Source organism: Scyliorhinus canicula, chromosome 14 (assembly GCF_902713615.1).
Source record: "Scyliorhinus canicula chromosome 14, sScyCan1.1, whole genome shotgun sequence".
In the NCBI taxonomy this organism is placed as follows: domain Eukaryota; kingdom Metazoa; phylum Chordata; class Chondrichthyes; order Carcharhiniformes; family Scyliorhinidae; genus Scyliorhinus; species Scyliorhinus canicula.
In genome coordinates, this window is record NC_052159.1 from 160,611,068 (window position 1) to 160,638,344 (window position 27,277).

General features: G+C 47.3%; 1 protein-coding gene across 11 annotated transcripts in view; it reads left to right on the forward strand.

The window, feature by feature from the left end:
- Positions 1 to 27,277, forward strand: part of atp11a (ATPase phospholipid transporting 11A) — a 242,039-nt gene that overhangs the window by 37,401 nt on the left and 177,361 nt on the right. For 10 of the 11 annotated variants that reach the window (XR_005463256.1, XM_038818831.1, XM_038818829.1 and 7 more), the window contains exons 7-8: positions 15,723 to 15,826; positions 26,962 to 27,012. Coding sequence is in view for 9 of the 11 variants with exons in the window: in XM_038818831.1 (XP_038674759.1) it covers positions 15,723 to 15,826; positions 26,962 to 27,012 (155 nt within the window). In the remaining 2 variants the exon portion in view is untranslated. Of the gene's footprint in view, positions 1 to 15,722; positions 15,827 to 26,961; positions 27,013 to 27,277 lie in introns of those variants that run through there. The other variant, XM_038818838.1, reaches the window with a different exon arrangement.

The following is a 27,277-nucleotide window of genomic DNA, read 5'->3' on the forward strand; positions in this document are numbered from 1 at the left end:
TAAAATATCCCATAGATGCTTCCACTCCATTCGGTCGAAAACCTTCTCCACATCCATGGCAACTACCACCTCAGCCTCGCGCCCCACCGCTGGCATCATAATTACATTAAGAAGCCGTCTAATGTTGGATGTCAGGTGCCTGCCCTTTACAAATCCTGTCTGATCCTCCCCAATTATCTCTGGGACACAATCCTCTATTCGAGTGGCCAGGATCTTTGCCAATAATTTGGCATCTATATTCAAGAGGGAGATTGGCCAGTATGATCCACAGCTCTTGTGGGCAGCACGGTAGCACAAGTGGATAGCACTGTGGCTTCACAGCGCCAGGGTCCCAGGTTCGATTCCCCGCTGGGTCACTGTCTGTGCGGAGTTTTCACGTTCTCCCCGTGTGTGCGTGGGTTTCCTCTGGGTGCTCCGGTGTCCTCCCACAGTCCAAAGACGTGCAGGTTAGGTGGATTGGCCATGCTAAATTGCCCCTAGTGACCAAAAAGATTAGGAAGGGTTATTGGGTTGCGGGGATAGGGTGGAAGGAAGGGCTTAAGTGGGTCGGTGCAGACTCGATGGGCTGAATGGCCTCCTTCTGCATTGTATGTTCTATGTCTTCAGATCCTTGTCTCCCCTCCATCACCCACCTCCGAATCATTGCCACGTTCGCAGCCCAGTAATACCCACACAGGTTGGGCAGCGCCAATCCACCCACTTCCCTACCTCACTCCAGAAATACCCTCCTCACCCTCGGGTCTTCCGCGCCCACACAAACCCCGTAATACTCCTGCTGACCCTCCTAAAGAAAGCCTTCGGGATCATGATGGGTGAACACTGGAAGAGGAACAGAAACCTCGGGAGCACCGTCATCTTAACCGACTGGACCCTGCCCGCTAGGGAGAGTGGCAACACATCCCACCTCCTGAACTCCTCCTCCATCTGCTCCACCAGCCTCGTAAAGTTTAACTTATGCAGGGCGCCCCAGCTCCTGGCTATCTGGATCCCCAGGTCTGAAGCTGCTCTCTGCCCTTTTCAGCGGGAGCCCCCCTATCTCTTTCTCCTGGTCCCCCATATGCACCACGAACAGCTCACTCTTCCCCACATTGAGCTTATAGCCAGAGAAGTCTCCAAACTCCCCAAGAATCCTCATCACCTCCGGCATCCCCCTCCCGCTGGATCTGCAATGTACAACAATAAATCACCAGCGCGAACAGCAGGGGAGACAAAGGGGCACCCTTGCCTCGTCCCCCGGTACAACTGAAAGTCCTCTGACCACCTCCCATTCGTCACCACGCTCGCCACCGGAGCATTATACAACAGCCTCACCCACCTAATAAATCCCTCCCAAACCTCCTCAATACCTCCCACAGGTAGCTCCACTCCACCCTGTCGAAGGCTTTCTCTGCATCCATCGATGCCACTATCTCTGCCTCTCCGTCCACCGCCGGCATCATTATGACGTTGAGAAGCCGCCGCACATTGACGTTCAACTGTCTCTCCTTAACAAAATCCGTTTGGTCCTCGTGAATAACCTGCAAGACCACCTCCTGCACCCTCCTGGCCAGTATCTTGGCGAGCAGTTCTGCGTTCACATTGAGGAGCGAGATTGGCCTGTAAGACCCACACTGGAGGGGGTCCTTATCTCGCTATGAAATTAATGCCCTGGACATCGTTGGGGGCAAGGCCCCCCCATCCCTTGCCTCAATCAAGGTCCTCACTAACAGCGGGCCCAACAGGTCTGAAAACTTCTTATAAAATTCCACCGGGAACCCATCAGGCCCCGGTGCCTTCCCTGACTGCATACTCCCCATCGCATTGGCCAGCTCCTCCAGCTCAACTGGCGCCCCCAGACCCTCCGTCTACTCCTCCCCTACTCTCGGGAACTCCAGCTTGTCCAAAAAGCGATTCATTCCACCCTCTCCAGCGGTATAACTCCTCATAGAAGGTCCTGAACACTCCGTTAATGCCCCCTGCACGCCGCACCAGATTCCCTCCTCCGTCCCTAACTTCCCCTATCTCCCTCGCCGCCTCCCGCTTCCGGAGCTGGTAGGCCAGCATCCGACTCACCTTCTCCCCGTACTCATATACCGCCCCTTGCGCCCTCCTCCACTGCGCCTCCGCTTTCCTGGTGGTCAATATGTCAAACTCCGCTTGGAGACTACGACGCTTCCTCAAAAGCCCTTCTTCCGGGACCTCCTGTCCACCCTCACCATTTCTTCCACCAAACTCTCCCTCTCCCTTTTCTCCCCCCTCTCCCTGTGTGCCCTAATAGAAATCGGGTCCCCCCTAACCACCGCCTTCAGCGCCTCCCAGACCACCCCCACCTGCACCTCCCCATTGTCATTAGTTTCCAAATATCCCTCTATACACCTCCGGACCTGTCCACATACCTCCTCGTCTGACAGCAGACTCACCTCTAACCTCCACAGCAGGCGTTGGTCCTTCCCCTCCCCCAGCTCCAGTGCGGAGCATGGTCAGATATGGCTATCGCCGAATACTCCGCCCCTACCACCCTCGGAATCAGCGCTCTGCTGAGGACAAAAAAGTCAATGCGGGAGTAAGCCTTATGGACATGCGAGAAGAACGAGAACTCCCTGGGTCCAGCACTGTATTAAAATCTCCTCCCATTATCAAGCCCCCCGCTTCAAGATCTGGAATCCGGCCCAGCATGCGCCGCAAGAAGCCTGCATCATCCCAATTTGGGGTGTGCACATTAACCAGCACCACCCGCACCCCCTGGTGCTTACCGCTCACCGTAACGTATCTGCCACAGCTATCCGCTACCACACTCGACGCCACAAACAACACACTCTTCCCCACCAAAATCGCGACCCCCCAGTTCCTCTCATCCAACCCCGAATGGAACACTTGCCCAACCCACCCCCTTCTCAGCCTTACCTGATCCGCCACCCTAAGGTGCGTTTCCTGGAGCATAGCCACATCCGCCCCCAGCCCCTTCAAATGCGCAACCACCCGGGCCCGCTTAACCGGCTCATTTAGCCCCCTTGCATTCCATGTGACCAGACGAATCGGGGGGGCTATTCCCCCTCCCTCTCCGCCGGTCAGCCATAACTCTCCCTCGGCCAACCACGTGCCCGCAAAACCCACACGGCTCGTTCCCCACGGTGGCAGATCCCCATCTCGACCCCCCCTAGCACCATCTGTTCCCATATGGCCTTTCCAGCAGCAACCCGGTGCCCCCCCCCGGAGCTAGGGCCCCCCCTAGCTGCGTTGCCCCTCTCATCGTACTTCCGTAAGTCAGCTGACTCCTGACCCCGGCTGCTCCCGCCACCCCAACAACCCCCCTGGTGTAAGCCAACCACCCCCCCCCCCCCCCCCCCCCCGACCGGTACAGACCCCTCCCATTCCGACTCCAGCGCAGGAAAAAGCCCGCGCTTCCAACTTAAACCCCGCCACCTAACCCAAAACGTGGGAAAGAAAAAGGCGCGCGCCCCAACGGTCCTACAAAACATCTCCCCAGCGTTCCACCAGGAAGAAAGGAACCGAAATAGAAAAAAAACAACAGAAAACAGAAAAGTACAAGGGAGAACAGAGCATCCGGACAATATACATCGGCATCCAACCCCCCCTCAATCCTCACTTTGAGTCCAGCTTCTCTGCCTGGACAAAGGCCCAGGCCTCTTCCGGGGAGTCAAAATAGTACTGGCAATCTTTATAAGTGACCCAGAGGTGTGCCGGCTATAACAGGCCAAACTTCACCCCTCTCTTATGCAGCACTGCCGTCGACCGGTTATAACCAGCCCTTTTCTTTGCCACCTCCGCGCTCCAGTCCTGATAAATCTCTGCGTTCTCCCACCTGCTGCTCCTCTCCTTTTTAGCCCATCTCAGCACGCATTCTCGGTCGACGAACCGGTGAAAACGGACCTGCACTGCCCTTGGCGGCTCGTTCGGCCTGGGCTTCCTCACAAACACCTGATAGGCACCCTCCAGCTCCAAGGGTCCTTGGAAGGACCCCGCTCCCATCAGCGAGTTCAGCATCAAGACCACATAGGCCCCCAGGTCCGAACCCTCCAGCCCCTCCGGGAGGCCCAGGATCCACAAGTTCTTCCACCGCGAGCGGTTCTCCATTTCCTCCATCCTCGCCTGCCATTTTCTGTGGAGTGCCTCGTGCGACTCCATCTTCACTGCCAGGCCTAGGATTGCATCCTCATTCTCCCAGGCCTTTTGCCGTAACTCACGGACCTCTGCGCCCTGGGTCGTCTGCGTCGCCATGAGCTTATCCAGTGAGGCCTTCAGCGGTTCCAGCAGCTCCGCTTTCAGCTCTCTGAAACAGCGCTGGAACAGCTCCTGCTGCTCCTGCGCCCACTGCTGCCGGTGCCACGCTGCCGGTGCCACGCTGCCGGTGCCACGCTGCCGGTGCCACGCTGCCGGTGCCACGCTGCCGGTGCCACGCTGCCGGTGCCACGCTGCCGGTGCCACGCTGCCGGTGCCACGCTGCCGGTGCCACGCTGCCGGTGCCACGCTGCCGGTGCCCTGCCCGCCGCCATCTTGTTCTTCCTGCCTCGCACCTTTCTCTGCTCCAAAGCCGATTTTTTGTCCGCCACCGGCAGATAGGCGCAGCAGATGTATTCCCCCACCGGGAAAAGTCCAACCAGCGCCGTTACGGGCCCTTAAAAGAGCCCAAAAGTCAGAAAATAGCGGGAGCCACCGAACGTGCGGCTTAGCTCCGCATCACCGCAACCGGGAGTCATGTCACCCTTTTGTTAATCAGGATAGCCACCCACCTTGTTTTAAAGTCCAGTCCTGAATGAAACACTTGCCCGACCCATCCCTTCTTTAATCTAATTTGGCCTCCCAGCTTTGTGTGTCACCTGTAACAGAGCCACGTCCGCTTTTAACTGTCTCAGGTTTGTGAACACACAAGCTCTTTTAACCGGCCCGTTCAGTCCACGAACATTCCATGTAACCAGTCTGGTTGGGGCGGGCTTTTGCCCATCTCCCCTGTCGGTCAACCATGATCGTTCCCAGGCCAACTTCTAGCCCGTGTTCCACACCTCGCTTAATCCGCCCCTCGGTGGTGACTGCAACCTGATCTCCATATCCTGTCTCCTAACTGTCCCTTACCCGTCAGCAGTACCCCCCCCCCCCCCCACTTTGTCTTTCCTCCGCTCTCCCCGCACTTTGCTCCTGTGAACTAGTTATCCAGCTAGCTCAGCATCTCCCACCTCCTTACGTCAAAAAGCCTGCCGACTGCCAGATTCTATCACACCTCGCAATACAACAAGCACTCAACGCAGTAACAACAATCCCAAAAAGCAAACTTACCCTCCCCCAACGTGCAGGCAAAGAAGCAAACCCCTCCCCCTTTAACCGATTCTCATCAGTCCTATCACCATCAAACAGAATCCAACACAAAGGAAGAAGCTTCAAGCAACTTAAGTGAAATTATGCATGCAAGAATCAACCATCCTTCTTGTGGAAACCAGAACAGCCCATTGCATCTTAAAAGTTCTTCCCTCTGTGATAACATACATAAAGGAGTAAATCAAAATCAAATTACACAAGAAGAGAGGAAAGAGAAAAAAATTAAAATACCAAAACCCTTTTCTTCCCGACATGGCAACTTAACTCAGAATTAAAAGACTTAAATTTTAAACAAGATATTGCAAAACACACAACCATTTTTCTCACCTCCCCAACATCCTGTCTCCTCCCCCAAACTCAGACCCCCACAGTTTGAGTTTAAAAGTCGTTACACCAGATTGCCAGGTACTACCCCTCCCCCTTTGACCGATTCTTATCAGTCACATCACCTTCAAAGAGAATCAAACACAACAGAAGAAGCTCCAAGCAACTTAATCAAAATTATGCATGGAAGAATCAACCATCTTTGTTACAGAAACTAAATCAAAGTCAAATTACACAAGACGAGAGAAAAGAACAGAGAAAAACACATTAAAAAAAAACACCCAACCCTTTTCTTCCCGAACATCGCAACTTAACTCACAGAATTAAAAGACTGACATTTTAAACAAGACAAAGCAGAACATAGAACCATGTTTCTCTCCTCCCCGCCACTCCATCCTGTCCCTCAAACTCAGCCCACCACAGTTAGAATTTAAGAGTCCTTATGCCAGATTATTGTCATTCATGAAAGTAACCACCTCTCCTGGAGAATTGAAGTACAGCTCCCGGTTCTCGTAGGTCACCCAAAGACTAGCTGGGTATAACAGTCCAAATTTAATGTCTTTCTCAAACAGGGCCGCCTTAACTTTGTTGAAACTTGCTCTCCTCATTGCGAGTTCCGGTCCCCAGTCTTGGTACACACAGATCTCTGATTCTTCCCACATATACCGTATCGTCTGCCTGGCCCACTTCATGATGCGCTCTTTGTTGAGGAATTGATGTAGCCTAACCACCATGGCCCTTGGGGGCTCAAGATCTTGGGGCTTACGTACGAGCACCCTATGCGCCCGGTCCACCTCCAGCAGCTTGTCAAATACATCGGCCCCGACCATCTCCTGCAACATCTTCCCCACATACGCTCCCGCATCTGAACACTCCGTCCCCTCTGGCAGCCCGACGATTCGGATATTTTGCCTGCGAAACCGGTTTTCCACGTCCTCCACTTTATCAAGCAGTCGTTTCTGTCTGTCCTGTAGTATGTTCATTTCCAAAGCCACTGCAGTGGACTCCTCTCGTTCAGTCGCCAGCTCCTGCAGCTTTAGAATCCCCTGTCCCTGGGTCGTCATTTTCTCCTCCACCTGGTCATCCACCTCCTTAATCAAGGCTATCATCTGGGTTACATCTTCTGTACATTCCTTGCGATGCAGGCAAACGTCTCATCCAGGTACTCAACCCATTGCTCCATCGACCAGTGGACACACTTTGTCTCGTTACCATTGAGCTCGATGACCTCTGATCCTTGCTTTCACTCATCTTTTGGTTTCTCCTTTTTCGACTCTTATTTGGACACAATTGCATGAATTGAGGGTCACCTCCTTTTCCCCTCCCTTCAAACAACTTATGTTGAGAAATTTTCTGAAAAATCCATTTTAAACACCATTTTAAAAAAACCACTAAGGGCGAGAGCTGCTGAACGTACGACCGTTTACTCTATGGCTGCCACCGGAAGTCATTCTTCTAGTTTTTATGTAGTTGAAAGCAACTCATGATTATTGCTGTCTCTTTATCACAAGCCCCCAATATTTCTTCTTGTATACTTTGTCCTACATTGTGATTATTAGGGGGGGCTGTAGATAATTGCCAACAGTGATTTCTTTCCACTACCATTTTTCATCTCCACCCAAACCAAATCTACAATCTGATCTCCTGAAACAAGGTCATGTCTAACTATTGTACAGATGCCATCCTTGATTAACAGTAATACCCCTCCACTTTTCCAAGATTCCTAATCTTCCTGAATGCCACATACCCCTCAATATTCAGGACCCAATCATTGTCCTCCTGCAGCCAGGTCTCTAATGGCTATCAGATCACTTCAATGTACTTCTTTGTGTGCTATCAATTCATTTGGTGTGTTATAATTGCTGGGCATATTCAGATGCTTTGGTTTTGTCCTTTTATAACGTCTAGTCTTGGTACTTTGTGCATTCTCCAGTTTTTCTGTCTGTACCGTAATTCAATTTTCCAACTCTCGTTTCCCATTTTCCTAACCCTGGGGCTGGTTTAGCACAGGACTAAATAGCTGGCTTTGAAAGCAGACAATGGCAGGCCAGCAGCACGGTTCAATTCCCGTACCAGCCTCCCCGAACAGGCGCCGGAATGTGGCGACTAGGGGCTTTTCTCAGTAACTTCATTGAAGCCTACTTGTGACTAAGCGATTTTCATTTCATTTTACTATTTTCTTCTCTACCTTGTCTCTACTCTTCAATATGTCACAGTTCTACACAATATATTCCTTTCCCTCACTCTATTTGATTTAAAACCTTCTTTACTTCCTAGTTATCTGATTCACAAGAACACTGGGCTGAGTATGGTTCAGGTGTGGACTGTCCCACTGGTACAGCCCCCACTTTCCTCATTACTGGTGCCAGTGCCCCATTAAACTGGAACCCAGTTCTCCCACACCAGCCTTTGAGCCATGCATTCATCTCTAATTTCATGTATACAATGCAAATTTTTACAAGATTCTGGTAATAATCCAGAGGTTAGTGAGTCTGGAACTCGCTGCCGGAGAAGGTGTTGGGGTTAGGGTTAGGGCTCTAAATTAGGGTTATGGGTAGGGTTAGTAGGGTTAGGGTTAGGGTTAGTGGAGAAGGTGGTGGAAGCAGGGACGCTAGTGACATTTAAGGGGCATCTTGACAAATACATGAATAGGATGGGAATAGAGGGATACGGACCCAGGATGTGTAGAAGATTGTAGTTTAGTTGGGCAGCATGGTCGGCCCGGGCTTGGAGGGCTGAAGGGCCTGTACCTGTGCTGTACTTTTCTTTGTTCTTTGTTATCATGCTTTTTAATTTTGTCTAGTTCCTCATACACTCTATGCAGAACTTTTTTTCTCATTCTACCTTCATGAATCACGATAGCCGGACTCTCCCCTCCCACTCTGAACCCTGGCACGAGCAGACATCACAGCCATAGAACATAGAAGATAGAAACATACAGCACAGAACAGGCCCTTCGGCCCACAATGTTGTGCCGAACTTTTGTCCCAGATTAAGAACAAATTAATCTACGCCCCATCATTCTACCGTAATCCATGTACCTATCCAATAGCCGCTTGAAGGTTCCTAATGTTTCCGACTCAACTACTTCCACATCTGGGCACTTTGCTGCCGTGGACAGTATAATTCCCCCTCACTATACTGTCAGCTCTACCACGATATTCCTTCTTACTCTCCCACCTGAATGGCTTCCGGCATCATGGTGCCATGGTCAGTTTTCTCATCCACCTTGCAGCCTCCTCTCTGATTCAAACAAGCTGAGAGAACTTCAAACCTATTGGACAATTGCAGAGGCTGACGCTCCTACCCTCTGGTCCTCCTTACCTGCCTCGCTCGCAGTCAGATCTTCCTATCCCTAACCACTCAGTTAATCGGAAGATCTTATCCTGAGAGGTTTGTCTGTCTCCTGGTACAAAGTATCAAGGTAACTTCTCCCTCCCTGCTATGTCTCAGTGCCCACAGCTCAGCCTCCAGCTCCGTGACTGAGCCGAAGCTCTTCGAGCTGCAAACACTTCCTGCAGGTGTATTTACCCTGGATCACAAGGTGATCCAGGAACTCCCGCATGCTGCATACCTGACAAATCACTTGCCCTGCCATTCTTGGTGTGTTTCAAATAATTACCAATATACTATTCACTTATTTGTTTGCTTTTTTGATATATTTTATCAACTTCCATCAATTGTGTATTATTTTAAACCTTAGGAATAGAATAGACCGTAACGTCTTACCAGATACTCACCAAACCAGCTAGCTCTTTTCTCTGTCGTAGAGTAAGAACCAATTCCAACAGGAGACACAGCTGTGGTGCCGTTTTGCACTGGTTGCCACAAACATGGACCAGGCACTTGGGAGGGTCTCCCAGGCCATCAGGTGTGGTCGGGCTCTGGCAGGGTGGTACCCTGGCACTCCCAATCCCAGGTTGGCAGGGGGGCAGTGCCAAGTGCTCAGGTGGCATCCTGCCAGTGCTGGGGATCGGACCCGGGGATGCCCTGTCCTTATGTGCTGGGGTACGTTGAGCTAGTAATATATTCCTGGCCCTCCATAAACTTGAGACCATCTAAAATTTGCTGTGTTCCTAACTTGTGCTCACTATAATTTTCCACACATTCCACCCCTGTGCCTGTTGACCTTCACTGGCTTCTGATTAAGCACCGCCTGGATTTGAAACATTTAAATTCTTATTTTCAAATCCCTCAGGGCCTTGCCCCTCCCTATCTCTCGACGCTCCTTCAGCCCCACGGCTTTCGCACATTCTTCATTTTCTGGCGTCTCGAACATCATTGATTTTATTGGTGCAGCATTGGCAGTTGTAACTTTAGCTGCCCATGTCTGAAACTCAGGAATGTCTTCGCTAGACCTCCCTGCCTCTCCACTTATCTCTCTTCCTTTTAGAAACTCAGTAAAAGCTATCGCTTCGACCAAGCTTCAGGTTATTGTCTTTAATATCTCCCGACATGGTCCATATTTAAGAACTCAGCGACTAACTTAAATGAGTATGCCACAACCGTCACAGACCTCATCAGCAAATGTGTGGACGACTGCGTGCCAAAGAAAGCAGTACGTACGTTCCCCAACCAGAAACCATGGCTCAACCGTGAGATTGACTCCCTACTAAAGGACAGATCTGAGGCGTTCAAGGCAGAAGACTCTGACCTATACAAGAAATCCAGGTACGACCTCCGCAAAGCTATCCGAGATGCCAAGAGAGCATATCAAACCAAGCTAGAGTCACAGACTCTCGGCGGTTGTGGCGAGGACTAAACAACATAACTGGCTACAAAGCGAAGCCGAGCAGTATCTCTGGCAGCAGCGCACCCCTCTCCGATGAACTTAATGCATTCTATGCTCGGTTTGAGCAGGTAACCAACAATCCGCTGTCGAGTGCCCCAGCAGCCCATAATTCACCCATACCCACCATCACAGTTTCCGAAGTCAGATCGGCCTTCCTGAAAGTGAACCCACGGTAGGCGACGGGCCCGGATGGGATCCCTGGTCGTGCACTCAGAGCCTGCGCGGACCAGCTGGCAGAGGTATTCATAGACATCTTTAACCTGTCCCTACTCCACTCCGAGGTCCCCACCTGCTTCAAGAAGACCACCATCATACCGGTACCAAAGAAGAACCAGGCAACGTGCCTCAATGACTACCATCCGGTGGCCCTGACGTCAGTTGTAATGAAGTGCTTCGAGAGGTTGATCATGAAGCGCATCACCTCCATACTCTCAGAACGCCTTGATCCACTTCAATTCGCATACAGTTGCAACCGGTCCACATCAGACGCCATTTCTCTGGCCCTACACTCATCCCTAGAGCACCTCGAAAACAAGGACTCCCACATCAGACTCCTATTTATTGACTACAGCTCCGCCTTCAACACCATAATCCCAGCCAAGCTCATATCAAAGCTCCAAAACCTAGGACTTGGCTCTCCATTCTGCAACTGGATCCTCAATTTTCTGACTAACACACCATAATCGGTAAGAATGAACACCAACACCTCCTCCACAATAGTCCTCAATACCGGGGCCCCGCAAGGCTACGTACTTAGCCCCCTACTCTACTCCCTGTACACACACGACTGCATGGCAAAACCTGGTTCCAACTCCATCTACAAGTTTGCTGACGATACGATCATAGTGGGCCGGATCTCGAATAACGACGAGTCAGAATATAGGAGGGAGATAGAGAACCCGGCTTGGGTCACTGTCTGTGCGGAGTCTGCACATCCTCCCCGTGTGTGCGTGGGTTTCCTCCGGGTGCTCCGGTTTCCCCTCTCAGTCCAAAGATGTGCAGGTTAGGTGGATTGGCCATGATAAATTGCCCTTCGTGTCCAAAATTGCCCTTAGTGTTGGGTGGGGTTACTGGGTTATGGGGATAGGGTGGAGATGTTGACCTTGGGTAGGGTGCTCTTTCCAAGAGTCGGTGCAGACTCGATGGGCCAAATGGCCTCCTTCTGCACTGTAAATTCTATGATAATCTAGGAAACCTAGTGGAGTAGTGTAACGACAACAATCTATTCCTCAATGCCAGCAAAACTAAAGAGCTGGTCATTGACTTCAGGAAGCAAAGTACTGTACACACCCCTGTCAACATCAACGGGGCCAAGGTGGAGATGGTTAGCAGTTTCAAATTCCTAGGAGTGCACATTTCCAAAAATCTGTCCTGGACCACTCACGTCGACGCTACCACCAAGAAAGCACAACAGCGCCTATACTTCCTCAGGAAACTAAGGAAATTCGGCATGTCCACATTAACCCTTACCAACTTTTACAGATGCACCATAGAAAGCATCCTATCAGGCTGCATCACCTGGTATGGCAACTGCTCGGCCCAGGACCGCAAGAAACTTCAGAGAGTCGTGAATACCGCCCAGTCCATCACAAGAAACTGCCTCCCATCCATTGACTCCATCTACACCTCCTGCTGCCTGGGGAAAGAAAGCGGGCAGCATAATCAAAGATCCCTCCCACCCGGCTTGCTCACTCTTCCAACTTCTTCCATCGGGCAGGAGATACAGAAGTCTGAGAACACGCACGAGCAGACTCAAAAACAGCTTCTTCCCCACTGTCACCGGACTCCTCAATGACCCTCTTATTGACTGACCTCATTAACACTACACCCTGTATGCTTCATCTGATGCCAGTGCTTATGTAGTTACATTGTATATCTTGTGTTGCCCCATTATGTATTTTCTTTTCTTCCCATGTACTTAATGATCTGTTGAGCTGCTTGCAGAAAAATACTTTTCACTGTACCTTGGTACACGTGACAATAAACAAATCCAATCCATGGCTCAGAATCAGATGTTGCTTCACCACACTTCCGTGAAGTGTCTTAGGAAGACTTTGTGTACTTCCAATAATGTATAGAAATATAAGTTACTTGTTGTTCACTTAGTTTTTCTGCTTTTATTTCTCCTTTAATGACTGAAGCACTTTCCAGAAACATATGGGATTGTTTGGTAGCGATCTTCATTGTTTTGTTCATTGTCTGAGCAGGGTGAAGGTGCACAGAAATGACACTGATACTACTTCCAGAATATTTTGGACGAGCACCAAAACCTGACACCATATTCACCCACTTATCAATCCTCCGACTAAAACCTCTGTACTCTTTTGAATCAAAACATAAAGCATTTACAACACGGAAGGCTGCTGGTAAATCAAAGTATCCTGTATAATTCTTTAACCCCCCATATCTACTCATCCTGTACTTTCAGGAACCTGTGAATATGCACTCCAAAATTCCTCTGCTCCTGGACACTTGTCAATATCCTAGCATTTATTGTGCTTTCTCGTGCCTTGTTTTCTATCCCCAAATACATTACCTCACAATTTTCAATTTGAATTTTATGTAACACTTTTCTGCCCAGCTGAACAAATGATAGATATCTTGTTGCAGTCTGAAGCTTTCTTCCTAACTATCAACCACATGCCGCTTCTGCAAACTTTTTAATCATGCCCCTTATATTTAAGTATGCATCATTAATATCTACCACAAAGAGCCAATATTGAACCATGCAAAATACCACTGGAAATACTCCAGAGCCATTAAAGCATTACCTTTTGCTTCCTGCCACCTACTTGCCACTTTCCCTTGGATCTCAGGGCTTTCAATTTTCTGGCTAGTTTGTAATGTGAGACCTTGTCAAAAGCCTTGCTGTAATTTACGTAGACAACATCAAACATGCTGCCCTCATTGAAACTTCATGTTATTTCCTTAAAGAATTCTATCCAGTTTGTCAGGCATGACCTTCGCTTAACAAATCTGTGCTGACTGTCCTTGATTAATTGGCGTATTTCTGAATTACGATTTCACAGAATTGTTACGGCGCAGAAGAGGGTCAATTGGCCCATCATATCTTCTCTAAGCATGACTTAGTTTCACCCCCCTGCCTTTTCCCCGTACCACAGCGCGTTGTTCCTCTTCAAGTAATTGTGTAACTCCCGAGAGAGTGGGGGGTGGGTAAAGGAACCAACCGTGGGATGGGTGAGGATGGAGGAGTCCTCTTGCACAGTAACAACCCTCTGGGCCCTCGCCACAATTGTGCTCCCTTCCTGCCGGCAAAACACTCAGTCAGCCCAGTGGTAGTAGCAATGCTAAGAACTTGGAACCACATGAGACAACATTTTGGTTTAATCAAGGTATCCACCATGGCCCCCACCTGTGGCAATCACAGATTTCCACCAACCATGCCTTTACGATGTGGAGACAGGACCGGGGGGGGGGGGGGGGGGGGGGGGGGACACTTGTGGTTAGGGACAGACTTGCGTTGCGACCTTAGAAGAGCTAATGGAGAGACTGGGACTATGGGACGGGCAGGAACTCCGAAACTTACAAGTCGAAAACTTCCTCTGCAAGTAGACGAAGAGGTACCCTCGGGCCCAAGAGACACCATGTTGGAGGAGCTACTGGACACAGTATGGAAAAAGAGAACTGGGGGACATATATGGACAACCTTTGGACAGGATACGCTCCCCACTGGACGGAACAAGGGAGAAATGGGAGGAAGAATTAGGGATGGAAGTAGCATGGGGACTCGGGAGTGAAGCACTGAACAGGGCCAACTCCACCTACTCTTGCGCAAGGCTAGGCCTCATGCAGCTTAACGTGGTGCACAGAGTTCACCTAACCAGAACCCAAATGAGCAGGTTCTTCCTGAAGGTGGAGGACCAATGTGAACAGTGCCAGGGAGGCCCGGCCAACCATGGGAACCACCAGGGCCAGAGAAAGAAGGCAGGAAAGCCGGGGTGGGGGGGCATCATGGGGGGAGAGACCCAAGAAAACGCCAAAGAGAGGCTGACACGTGGAGCTGAGTGCCCCTCACAAAGCTATGGCAAAACAAACCATCTATGGTGTAGGGAAGGGCTGAGGATAGGACACGGAGGCAGCAAAAATGGGAAGGGAGAGAGAGAGAGCAAGGTGGGGGGGGGGGGGTCGAAAAGGAACAATGTGGAAATTGGAACCGTTTGAACATGTCTTGTACATTTTAAAAATGTGATTGAAAATATGTATAAAAAAGAATTTGTTTAATAAAAGTTTTTTTAAAAAAAAGTTATTCTCTTTGCTCTTTCAAAAAATTGTTTTTTAATTCCAGACACAAATCACCAATAGAAACGATCAACAAACAAATATTATCAAGTTTCAAATAGTTAATCATTTTTCCCCTTTCTTTCCCTAAACTACCCCAACAGACCCACCACCCCACCCTCCCCGCTGCCGACAAACAGCTGCTCAAATCGAGACAGAAAGAGTCTCCTTGTAAAGCCCCTCTGAGAGCGAACTTAATCTTCTCCAATTGTAGACGTTCCGCTAAATCCCCCAACCACGCCAAAAGCTTCAGTGGCGTGGCCGACCTCCAACCCAATAAGATTCATCTCTGGAGAATCAGAGAGGTGAAGGTGGCGACATCAGCTCTTTCCCTCCAGCAGCGCCCGCTGCTCTGAAAGACCGAAAATCGCCACCAAAGGACGTCACTGACATCTCCATAATTTCCGACGGGGTCTCAAATCGACTAGAATCCCTCCAACTTTGGGCACGCCCAAAGCATCTGGCTCTTTGCTCTTTATGTATTTCTAAAACACTTTCCTAATATCCTTCCTAATTTACCCTTGCACTTTCCATTCTTCCCCAAGCTTTTTGCTGTATTTATCTCTTGATGTGAGATGTGCCTTGTCCTGCTCTCTATATTCTAGCTTCAATGTAAAATGATAAAATGTAAACTATTCCTTCTACAGAAGTATTTGTCTTTGTCAATTTTCTGAGCACTAAATAAGGTAACTGTTGTACTTGGACTGGCCTGATTTCAGACTCTGCCTGCCGCAATGTTTCTTTTAACATCACTGATGCACAACTTTGGCTCTGCCCTGTCCTATTTAGGTGCTTGGAGTATTTCACATTCTGGTGTAAGAGCAAAAAAATCTGATTCTAGGTTCGATATTTCTGAAAGCTATTTCTGCTCTGGTAGTAGTGACTGAATAATACACTGTGCAATAACTCGGTTGAGTAGTGTTGAATGGAATTTTTGCCTCAGGCAGGTTTAGATATCAGAGAGAGGATGTTTCCAGTCCCACTTTTTTTCCTTCAGACTTACCAAGCTGTTCAAGATACAAAAGCTTTGCGGACTGAGGTAGAAGTGGACACCTTGAATGCTACAATTGAATGTGAACAGCCACAGCCCGACCTTTACAAGTGAGTCTCAGCATGGATATCAAATTTCAGTGTGGAATTGCAGGCAAAGGTTGGCAGTGTCAGTTCCTGCTCAGATCTATGGTAACTTTTGCATCCTGTATGGTGTTTGTGATATTAATCTGACAACCTGGAGATTGTTCTCATTAGTTGAATAATAAACTGCGACCCAGCATTTTGATTTCTAGTTTACAGACTGCAGCAGAGTATCTGTCACTTTCTCAAACTTTGTTCCACCTGCATAATTTTTATGTGACATTTTACTATGTTTTAACAAATCCAATCCCACTCACTCCCCACTCCCCATACTTGTGGTATCCTTTTATATTCACCCAATTAATCCCACTCTCCTTGCTACTCCCATGCCCTTTGGTGTCCCACCCAGTCTAACTCTGCTCTTTTCACTTCCTGAATCCTACTATAATCCACATGGTCCTAATCACTCTATTGCCCACTCCCTGTACACATTGATATCCCAACCAATGCAATCCCACTCCCCATCTTTTATAATAATCTTTTTTGCAGGAAGTAATTTAAATACTTTTTAGACAGTAAATCATAGCTAACTAATCATAATTATTTAACTGACTTGATGGAGTTTTTATGTGAGGTGACAAATAATTCAGTTGATGTGTACATGGACTTCCAAAAGGCATTTAATAAAGTGCACATAAGCTTGCTAAAAAGTTAAATTATGTTTTTATATATATTATATCTGTGTGTGTGTCAGTGTCACTGTGGACAGAGTGATGTGACATGGACATATTCAATGAACGGGGGAGTTCTGAGAAACAAAGGGACCTTGTGGTCTTTGTCCATAGATCTCTGAAGGCAGAAGGGCAGGTTAATAGGGTGGTGAAAAAAGGCATATGGGACCTGCGCCTTTATCAATTGAGGCATAGATTACAAACGCAAGGAGGTCATGGTGGAGTTATATCGAACATTGGTGAGGCCACAGGTAGAGTACTGTTTGCAATTATAGGAATGATGTGGAGATGCTGGCGTTGGACTGGGGTGAGCATAGTAAGAAGTCTTACAACACCAGGTTAAAGTCCAACAGATTTATTTTGAATCACTAGCTTTCGGAGCACTGCTCCTTCCTCAGGTGAATGAAGAGGAAGGTTCCAGAAACATATACATAGATAAAGTCAAAAATGCAATACTTTGAAGGCGAGTCTTTGCAGGTAATTAAATCTTTACAGGTCCAGACTGAGCCACTGGAGAGAGGGATAATCACAGGTTAAAGAGGTGTGAATTGTCTCAAGCCAGGACAGTTGGTAGGATTTTGCAAGCCCAGGCCAGATGGTGGGGGGATGAATCTAATGTGACATGAAACTATTTTACCCAGAGGGTGCTGACGGTCTGGAATGGACTGCCTGGGAGGGGGTAGAGGCGGGTTGCCTCACATCCTTTAAATAGTACCTGGATGAGCACTTGGCACGTCATAACATTCAAGGCTATGGGCCAACAGCTGACCAGTGGGATTAAGTGGGCAAGTCAGGTGTATTTCATGCATCGGTGCAGACTCAATGGGCCGAAGGGCCTCTTCTACACTGTATTCTGTGATCTCAAAGGAGAAAAGTGAGGTAGAGAGGAGGAGAGGTATAGGGAAGAAGACTGGTGTCGGCAGAGGAAAATATATAGGGGAGATTCCCAGAGATCGGTAGTAGAACCACTGCTTTTCCTGATCTGTATTAAAGACCTACACTTGAGCGTATAAGCATAATTTCAAAATTAGCAGATGACACAAAACTTGTAAATATTGTGAACTGTGAGCAGCATAATGATGGGATCAAGAGGACGTAGAGAGGTAGGTGGAATGGATGAACATGTCAGATGAAATTTAAAGTAGAAAATTGTAAAGTGATATATTTTGAAGTACAGAATGAGAAGATGCAATGTAGCAAAAGGGTACAATTCTAAAAGGCTGTTGGTAGAGAGTGACCTGTGCTGGTTGAGAAAAAAAAAAACATGTTGGATTGTAGACTTTGTATGTAGAGTATAAGAGTAAGGCCATGATAAACCTTTACGAAACATTGTTTCAGCTTCGTCTGGGGTTTTAAAAATTCTTCCACGGAATGTGAATGTTGTCGGCAAGGCCAGCATTTTTTGCCGATTACCTTATTGCACTTAATGAGGTAGTGGGGAGCTACCTTCTTGAACTGCTGATGTCCATTAGGTGCACATTCACCCGTAGTCCTGTTAGGAAGGGATTTCCAGGACTTCGATCCAGTGACAATGAAAGAATGGCAGTATAATTCCAAGTCAGGATGAGGTGTGGATTGGAGGGGAACCTGCAGCAGTCGTGTTCCCATGTGTCTGGTGCCCTTCTCCTCCTTGGTGGTTTGGATCATGGGTTAGGTGTTCTGGTCAATGGTGACCCCCGACCCCGGATGCTCATAGTGTGAGATTCAACTTAATGCCATTAATTGCCAAGGGTAGATGTTTAGATTCTCTCATGGGAGATTACCTGGCACTTGTGTGATGCAAAGATTTTTGCCTGCGCTAAGCCTGGATGTTGGGAAAGTGCAAAGGTGAAGTCTGGATTTGTTTTCAAAAGTTTGGACATTTGTGAGATGGAGTTGGCAAGTCTGGAACTCTGTTTTTATGGATACATTTTAATGAGGTTTTATGATTCCTGAAATGAAGACGTGGGTTACCAAGGGATTACTCTTTTGGGGAAGTTAAAACAAACCTAAATAGAAAAAACTGCTGTTGCCTCGCAACAGTGGATCAGAGAAAAGACCCTTACGGACATGGGGAGAAACAAGAAAAGCAGTTACTTTTTTTCAATAGAATTTACAGTGCAGAAGGAACCCACTTGCCCCATCGAGTCTGCACCATCCCTTACAAAGAGCACCCTACTCAAGCCCATGTATCCACCCCATCCCCGTAACCGAGTAACCCCCACTTAACCTTTTTGGACACTAAGGGCCATTTAGCATGGCCAATCCACCTGACCTGCACATCTTTGGACTGTGGGAGGAAACCGGAGCACCGGGAGGAAACCCACGCAGACACGGGGGAATGTGCAGATTCCGCATAGACAGTGACCCAGCTGGGAATCGAACCTGGGACCCTGGAGCAGTGAAGCAGCTTCGCTAACCACTATGCTACCGTGCTGTCCACTAGTTCCAGTCGGTATGGATATACCATAGAGTGAAGACAGAATGGCCTAAGATTCTCTCTAGTTGAATATGATGCCAGACTGCTAAACAATTAAGTTTCAGGAATTTGTATGTATTGATCTAAAGTTAAAGTAATAGTGAATTCAGAGTAAGTTTCTGGATCTCGAGGGAGATGACCAGTTATAGAAGGATTTCGATTGAATGTTCAGAAGTCTACTGGTTAAAAAAAAACTTTTTACAACTGAACCAGCTTTACCCCTAGTGTGGAAACAGTGGCACCTCTTCACTGCTCTGAAGGAGATTGCTGGGATAAAAGGGATAGCCTGAGTTTGAATCATTTTTTTCTTTGTGTCTTTGTTGAAATCTTTCTAATCTATTTGTTGTCTCGTGTAATATGGTTAATGTATCTTGCTTAAAAAGTTAGCAGACTCCTGTGAATCGGTTCAGTAAGTACCCTGCACGGTTTAATAGAAATAATAAGATCTTTTGAGCCACTTTCCATTCTGTGATTTGACTTGTCCAGTAATAACATCAGCTGGGATCATAATATGAATATTGTTCAGGTTTTGCTGCAGATGTACATAAACTGCTTCAGTATTTGAGGAGTCACAAATGGCACTGAACACTCTCTAATTTAAAGGAAGTCCTCTGCCGTTTCTCTTGAGGCAGGCATCTGCCTAAAAAGAGGCAAGTGTGTATTGCAGGTGAAGGAGGTCACATAACAGGCTGTACTGGGTCGACAAGGAGGTTTGCACCTAATAGAGAGAAGGTTTGAGCTATCAACCAAGGCCTCGTACCTGAGGATACAATAGAACTAAGGCCATGCCTCAGACTCATAAATTGTATGGCTTATTCAACCTTCGAACTTAGCAACCATACTTACACCGCTACATATACCCCTTTAAAAAAACTCACCAGGACTGAGCATGGAAGGCACTGCAAATAGAGGTGTTTGCGAAGGTAGAGTGACAAATGTTTGTCCTCCAGGCTGCTAATGCACTACGACCCAAACCATTCTTGATCACATGATGCATCCCCACATGGCATTAGGGCAGTATTGTCCTGCAGGATGGACGACAGAGGAGAGAAGCCAATAGCCTACACATCAAGGACTTTGACCAATGCAGAGTGTAAATACGCTCAGATGAAAAAGGAAGGGTTAGCCATAGATTTTGTGGTCAAAACGTTCCACACATAGGTTTATGGGTGGTGCTTTACAAACGTAACAGACAACAAACTGTTGTTCAGCCTGTTGAAGGAAGACAAGACAATCCCATTGATAAACAGTGATGGACGCTGTTATTGGCAGCATCTGAGTATGAACATCGTGAGGTACACTAATTGTGCCCACTGATGCCTTGAACTGACTCCCATTGCTGATGCTCCTCCTCGTCCCTGCCAGTAGTGCAGACAGAGTTGTGTTGCTGCTGAATTTTATGGACACATTGCCAGTCACAGCCTCGACGTTTCGCGAGTGGACACAAAAGGACCCAACCGTAGCTAAGATTCTGCACATTGTCCTGCATGTGGGACTGCAGGGAAGACTGCCTGACAAGCTGGGGTTTTCGCGAATAAACAACAAGTGCTTAGCGTAGATGAAGGCATTCTCCTATGGGGAGCCTGTGTTCTGGTCCCAAACCAAGACGGGAAAGACATATTGTAGGTCCTGCACAATAGACACGTGGGAGTGTCCAACTTGAAAATGCTCACCAGTAGCTACATATGGTGGCAGGGACTGGATGGTGACATAGAGAGGTTGGTGAGTGTCAGGAGCATCAAAAGCCCCGACCAGCAGCATCTCTTCAACTCTGGGAGATTTTTTCAAAGGTCAATGTTCCTGCTACTTGTTGATGCCCATTTGAAATTGTTGATGTTCACTGGATGCTGACCACCACTTCAAGGACTACCATTGAGAAGTTACGGCAATCGTTTAGCTTCCATGGCATCGTGGAGGTGCTTGTTAGTGAAAACAGCACCCGTTTTACGAGCGATGGTGTAAAACACATACTGAGCGCCCCGTACCGGCTCCCTTCAAACGGTGGCTGAGTGGAGGTGCACACCTTGAAGGGAGGCATGAAGAAACAAGCCACAGGGGGTGGCATGTGACGCACTAGTTGGGACTGGGTGTGGCATGTGGCACAGTGGTTAGCATTGCTGCCTACGGCGCTGAGGACCCGGGTTCGAATTCCGGTCCTGGGTCATTGTCCATGTGGAGTTTGCACATTCTCCCCATGCTTGCATGGGTTTCACGCCCACAACCTAAAGATGTGCAGGTTAGGTGGAATGGCCACGTTAAATTGCCCCTTAATTGGGAAAAAAAATTAATTGTGGACTTTAAATTTATAGAAGAAAAAAGAAACAAGCCACAAGGTTCATGGATGCAAAATTGGCGCAGTTCCTGTTTAGTTGTCAGACCACACTGCATATAACGAGCGGGGTAGCACAGGGACAATTGCTGATGGGCCGAAGGCTGAGGACCTGCCTTAGATGGACATTTCCTAATATTGGCTGGAAGGTAGGGCAAAAACAGGATCTTCAGAAACTATACCATAGCCGACAGAAGCAACTAGGGGCTTTTCACCGTAACTTCATTGCAGTGTTAATGTAAGCCTACTTGTGACAATAAGATTATTTATTTAATAAATGTAGTGCATTTATCCGAACCAAGCGAATCTGCAGCTAGACCATGAGTTGCAAATTCTCACAGGACCTATTATATTACTCATGACATGTTTTTTATTTGTTCATGGGATGTGGGAGTTGCAGGCTGTGCCAGCATTTATTACCCATCTCTAATTGCTCTTGGGGGCAGTTAAGAGTCAACCACGTCGCATGTAGACCAGACCAAGTAAGGATGGTAGATTTCCTTCCCTAAATGATATTAGTGAACCAGATGAGTTTTCCCGATAATCGATTCATGGCCATCATTAGACTTTATAATTCCAGATATTTTATTGAGTTTAAATTCCATCACCTGCCATGGTGGATTCGAACACCGGTCCCCAGATTATTATTCTGGGTATCTGGATTACTAGTCTAGCAACAATCCCACTATGCCACTGCATCCTCATGTGTGCCCAACCATTTTGAATGCACATCTATGACAACCAAAAATATGTGGTTCATGAATGGTCCCACAAAGTTCACATGCAGTCTGGACCATGGCCCACCATGCCACTCCCAAGGATGAAGTGCGGAGTCTGCACATTCTCCAAGTTCTGGTTCATCTGACATGCCAATCCGATTTCACTTTGTCCTCCAAGTGCAGATCCATATTAGAACTGGCGAGACTTTTAATTCTAGAAGCACCGGGATGAGCCTCATGATTTCATCCATGACTCGCGAACAAGCAGGAGACAGAACAACCACTCTTGACCCCCACAGTTTGCATTCATCCTGCATACTTAACTCACCCCTACACTTCACATACTGTTTCAACTCATCATCTTCTACGATTGTTGCCCACCCTTGCATCAGAAATATTTAAACTTCTGCTTCACACTTATTGGAGAGTGTGCAAGCCTCTTGAGTCAGAAAATTGACTTGGGAGGACACAAGACCTTGGATGGTAAATCCAGTAAAGGGAGACGACTCTAACACGTCCGCGTTTAGAATAGAATAGAATAGAATAGAATAGAACAGTACAGCACAGAACAGGCCCTTCGGCCCTCGATGTTGTGCCGAGCAATGATCACCCTACTTAAACCCACGTGACCCATATACCCGTAACCCAACAATCCCCCCATTAACCTTACACTACGGGCAATTTAGCATGGCCAATCCACCTAACCTTGCGTTGGTTCTCCTGTTCTGAACATGATATTGTTCTGATAAGCTGACGATGTAAGTGTCCAGTGCTGTATTCCTGCTGGGGCCATGTGAAGCATACATTTTATTTCACTGAAAAGACTCACAGCTTGTGGTCGGTAGATATGGTGAATGAATGACCATAGAGGTACTGATAGAAGCTTTTCACCGCAAAAATGATAGCTAGACCCTCTTTATCCCTTTTCAGCCTTTGCCATCGTTCTAGATGCAAAACCAATGAGATTTTGGACTTGTCCTCCATTAAACGAGAGAGTACTGCCCCCGTACTGTAGGGCGAGGCGTCACAAGGCAGGGTACATTCCATGTCTGGATCAAAATGGACCAGCAGATTAGCCAATTGCAGCAGTGCTTTCACATCCATGAAAGTCTGTTGATCTGTGGATCTTTATTTTCATTTGGTTTCTTTGTGCAGAAATAGATGCAGTGGAGCCAACACTGGACAGGTCTGGCAAACTTTCCATAATAGTTTACCAAGCCAAGAAATAGCAGGATATTGCGTGCAATGACTCCTGGAGTGAGGTATCCTTTCCTCACAGTCTTACAAAATTTGAATAAAATATTGGTGTTTCTGCCCAGTACCATAGCCACTGCTGGGGTTTGGTCCGGTATCGTAATAGGTTGAGCAAATGGATCAAGTGTCAGTGAAGGAAAACTTCACAGTCAGTGACCATTGTATACAGCATGATAGAAAAGGAAAAAAGGCAATACAGGGTAAAAATAATTAACTGGAGGAGAGCTGGCGTCAATGAGGCTAAAACAGAGCTGGGCCGGTTGGACTAGAACAAAAGGTTGGCGGGATAAACTGTAGCTGAACAATGGGCTACCTTCCAAAACAGAAATGGTCTGGACACAGGCAAGGTATATTCCCTTAATTGGGAAAAGTAGAGCAAACAAATCCAGAGCTCACTGGATGAAAGGAGACAGAAATTAAGATATGGGAGAAAAGGTGCCTGGTAGAAAACACAGTTGAGAACCAAGAAGAAAACAGAAGGTTCAGAGGGAGGTGAAAAAGCTCATTAAAGAAGCAAAGCAGGATTGTAAGAAAAGACTGACAGCCACTATAAAGGGGAATTATCTTGTATAGGCAGATAAATCGTAAAAGGATGGTTAAAAAGAGTCAGGCCAATTAGTGATCTAGAAGGGGATTTACACATGGAAGAAGGAGCATGGCTGAGGTATTAAATGAATACTTTGCATCTGTCTTTACCAGGGAGGTAGATGTTACCCAGGACGTGGTGACAGTCAAAGAAATTATGTCCTTACAAGGGTTCAACATTGATAAGGAGGAATTGTTGAACAGACTGTCGGTACTGAAATCTGACAAGGTGCTGGGAACGGATGAGATGCATCCAAGGATATTGAAGGAAGTGAGAATGGAAATTGCAGGGGTGCTGGTCATAATCTTCCAACCTTCAGACTCCAGGGAGGTGTCAGAGGACTGGAGAATCACAAATATTGCACTTGATACAGTGCCACAAACAGACTTATGAGAAAACTTGTAGATCATGGGATAAAAGGGGCATTAGCAACGTGAATGCAAAATTAGCTGAGTAATAGGAATCAGAGAAGTCTGAAGAGAATGGCACCCAGACTTGCGGGAGAGAGTCAGCCCTCACAGTGGCCTTCTGGAGAGGATTAGTTACATCTTTTTAGAGAGATTTAGTTAGGTCTCTTTATCGAGGCTTCCAGAATCAAAACTGAAACAAACTGGATCCTCGTGTCCTTGAAAACATTCCAGTGGGATACGATCCTATCTCCACCTGTGGCCGGGCAGATCACAACCTTTTGGGCCAATTCATTGGCCACCAGCCATATCAATGAAACTAAGACTGGGAAGAGTTACTTGTGGGGAAATCTACAGAAGAGCAGTGGGGAGTGTTCAGAAAGGATATGGGGAGGGTACAGGCCCAGCATGTTCCCTCTAGGGTGATATGAGGTAGTAACAAGCCCAAAGAATCATGAATGACCAGAGATATTTAGGATACAATGAGAAGGAAAAGAGGCGTTTAGCAAGTTCAAAGAGAGCAAATCAGCAGAGGCATTAGTGGAGTGCAGAAAGTGCAGGATGGAGCTGAAGAAAGCAATTAGGAGAGCAAAGAGGTGATATGAGAAAGCTCTGGCTGGTAAAAGATAACCAGGGAAAGAGTAAGGCCGATTAGTGACCCAGTGGGAAATCTGTGGGTGGAGCTAGAGGACATTGGTAGGGTGTTGAATGAATACTTCACATATGTCTTCACTCAAGAGAATGGGGAGGTAGTTATAGAAATCTGGGAGAGAGACTGTGAAATTCTTAAGCAAATTGTCATCGGGAGGAACAAACTATTGGAGGGATTGGCTGGCTTAAAAGTGGACAAATCTCCACGTCCAGATGAATTGTGACCCAGGATGCTGTGGGAGGCGAGGGAGGAGATTTCAGGGGCTCTGACCCAAATATTTAATTCCTCTCTGGCTCCGGGGGAGGTGCCAGGGGACTGGAGAACAGCTAATGTGGTCCCACTATTGAAGAAGAATTGTAGAGACAAGCCAGGGAGCTTACAGACCAGTGAGTCCCATATCAGTGGTAGGGAAACCGTTGGAGAAAATTCTGAAAGTGAGAATCTGTCCCCACTTGGAGATTAAAGGTTTGATCAGAAATAGTCAGCTTGGCTTTCTCAGAGGGAGGTCATTCCTAACAAATTTAACCAGGATGTTGCCTGGGATGGAACATTTAAGTTATGAAGAGAGGTTGGATAGGCTTGGGTTGACCTGATTGAGGTGTACAAGATTATGAGGGGCACAAGATTATGAGGGGCATGGACAGAGTGGATAGGGAGCACCAGAGGGTCAGTGCAGACTTGATGGGCTAAATGGCCGCTGTAAGGATTCTGTGGCCATGAGAAACTTCAGTTATGAGGCCAGATTGAAGAGGTTGTAACTGTGCTCCTTGGAGAGAAAATGGCTGAGAGGAGATCTGAGTTCAAAGTTTTGAGGGGGCTGGACAGAATAGATAGGGAGAAACTGTCCCCCTTCAGAAAAGGATCAAGAATGGGGGGGGCATAGATTTTCAAAAGAAGCAGATGTGATGTTAGAAAAAAACTTGTTCACACATAATTATAATCTTTATAGTGTCACAAGTAGGCTTACATTAACACTGCAATGAAGTTACTGTGAAAATCCCCTAGTCGCCACATTCCGGCGCCTGTTCGGGTACACAGAGAGAATTTAGAATTGACCCAGCGACCGTGAATGAATGGCGTATATTTCCGGTTAGGATGGTGAGTGCCTGGGAGTGGAATTCCAGGTGGAGGTGTTCCCAGGTACCTGCTGCCCTTGTCCTGCTAGATGGTAGTGGCTGTGGGTTTGGAAGGTGCTGTCTGAGGAACCTTGGTGAGTTACTGCAGGGCATCTTGTACCTGGTACACACGGCTGCCAATGTGCATCGGTGATGGAAGGAGTGAATGGTTGTGAAAGGGTGTCAATTAAGCGGGCTGCTTTGTGCTGCATCGCGACAAGCTTCTTATGTAGTATTTGAGGTGCACTCATCCAGGCAAATGGAGAGTATACCATCACACTTCTGAACTGTGCCCTGTTGATTGTGGAAATGGTTTTGGGGAGTCTGGAGTTGAGTTACATGTTGCAGGATTCCCAATGGTAACCCCCAGGATGTTGATAGTGAGGTATTCAGTGATGGTAATGCCATTGAATGTAAAGGGGCAATGGTTAGATTCTCTCTTGTTGGAGATGGTCTTTGACTGACACTTGCGTGGTGTGAATAGGCCGAAGGGCCTCTTTCCTGTGATTCTGTGAATGTTATTTGCCACTTGCCAGCCCATGCCTGGATATTGTCCAGGTCTTGCTGCATTTGGACATGGACTGCTTCAAGAGGCCCTCGGTCACTCTTTGAATTTCAGGGTTCTCCAGTGCCGTATTTCTCTTATTGAGACATGTTTAGAGCTGTAAACATTTTGAACCTTCGCTTGTCATCTTCAGTTGTGCAGTGAGTCCATCTCGGCAGTGAGGAAGTGATGAACGCTGCCAGCCCATCTCCTCTAATTGTAATGGGAGGAGGGTGTCGCAATGTAGATTATTCTGATTCCTGCACTTTCCCAGCAGTCTCACAAACCTGCAGAACTTGGACTTATTCTCTTAACTCATACAAACCACTCTGCCAATGACCGTGTTTGGGATGTTTTTTACCTACAGTTTTGTTGGCCGGATCAATATTTACCATCAGACAGAGGAACCTATTGCAAGGTAAGTTGAAATCAGTTTCTCTTACTCTCAATATTTAATGTTTGTTTTAAGATCTGTTTTTAATATTTATTAAATATACCTGTACAGTAAAAAAAATAAAATAATGAACCTGCAAAATAGCAAAAGGAAATCAGAAATTCCTTCCGATTGATAGGAACAGCACCCATGTATGTCCTGCAGATTATGTTTCTTCCCCCTCCCCACATCTGACATTAGAATATAATAAATTGGAACAGATGCAGGTCATTCAACATCTTCAAGGCAG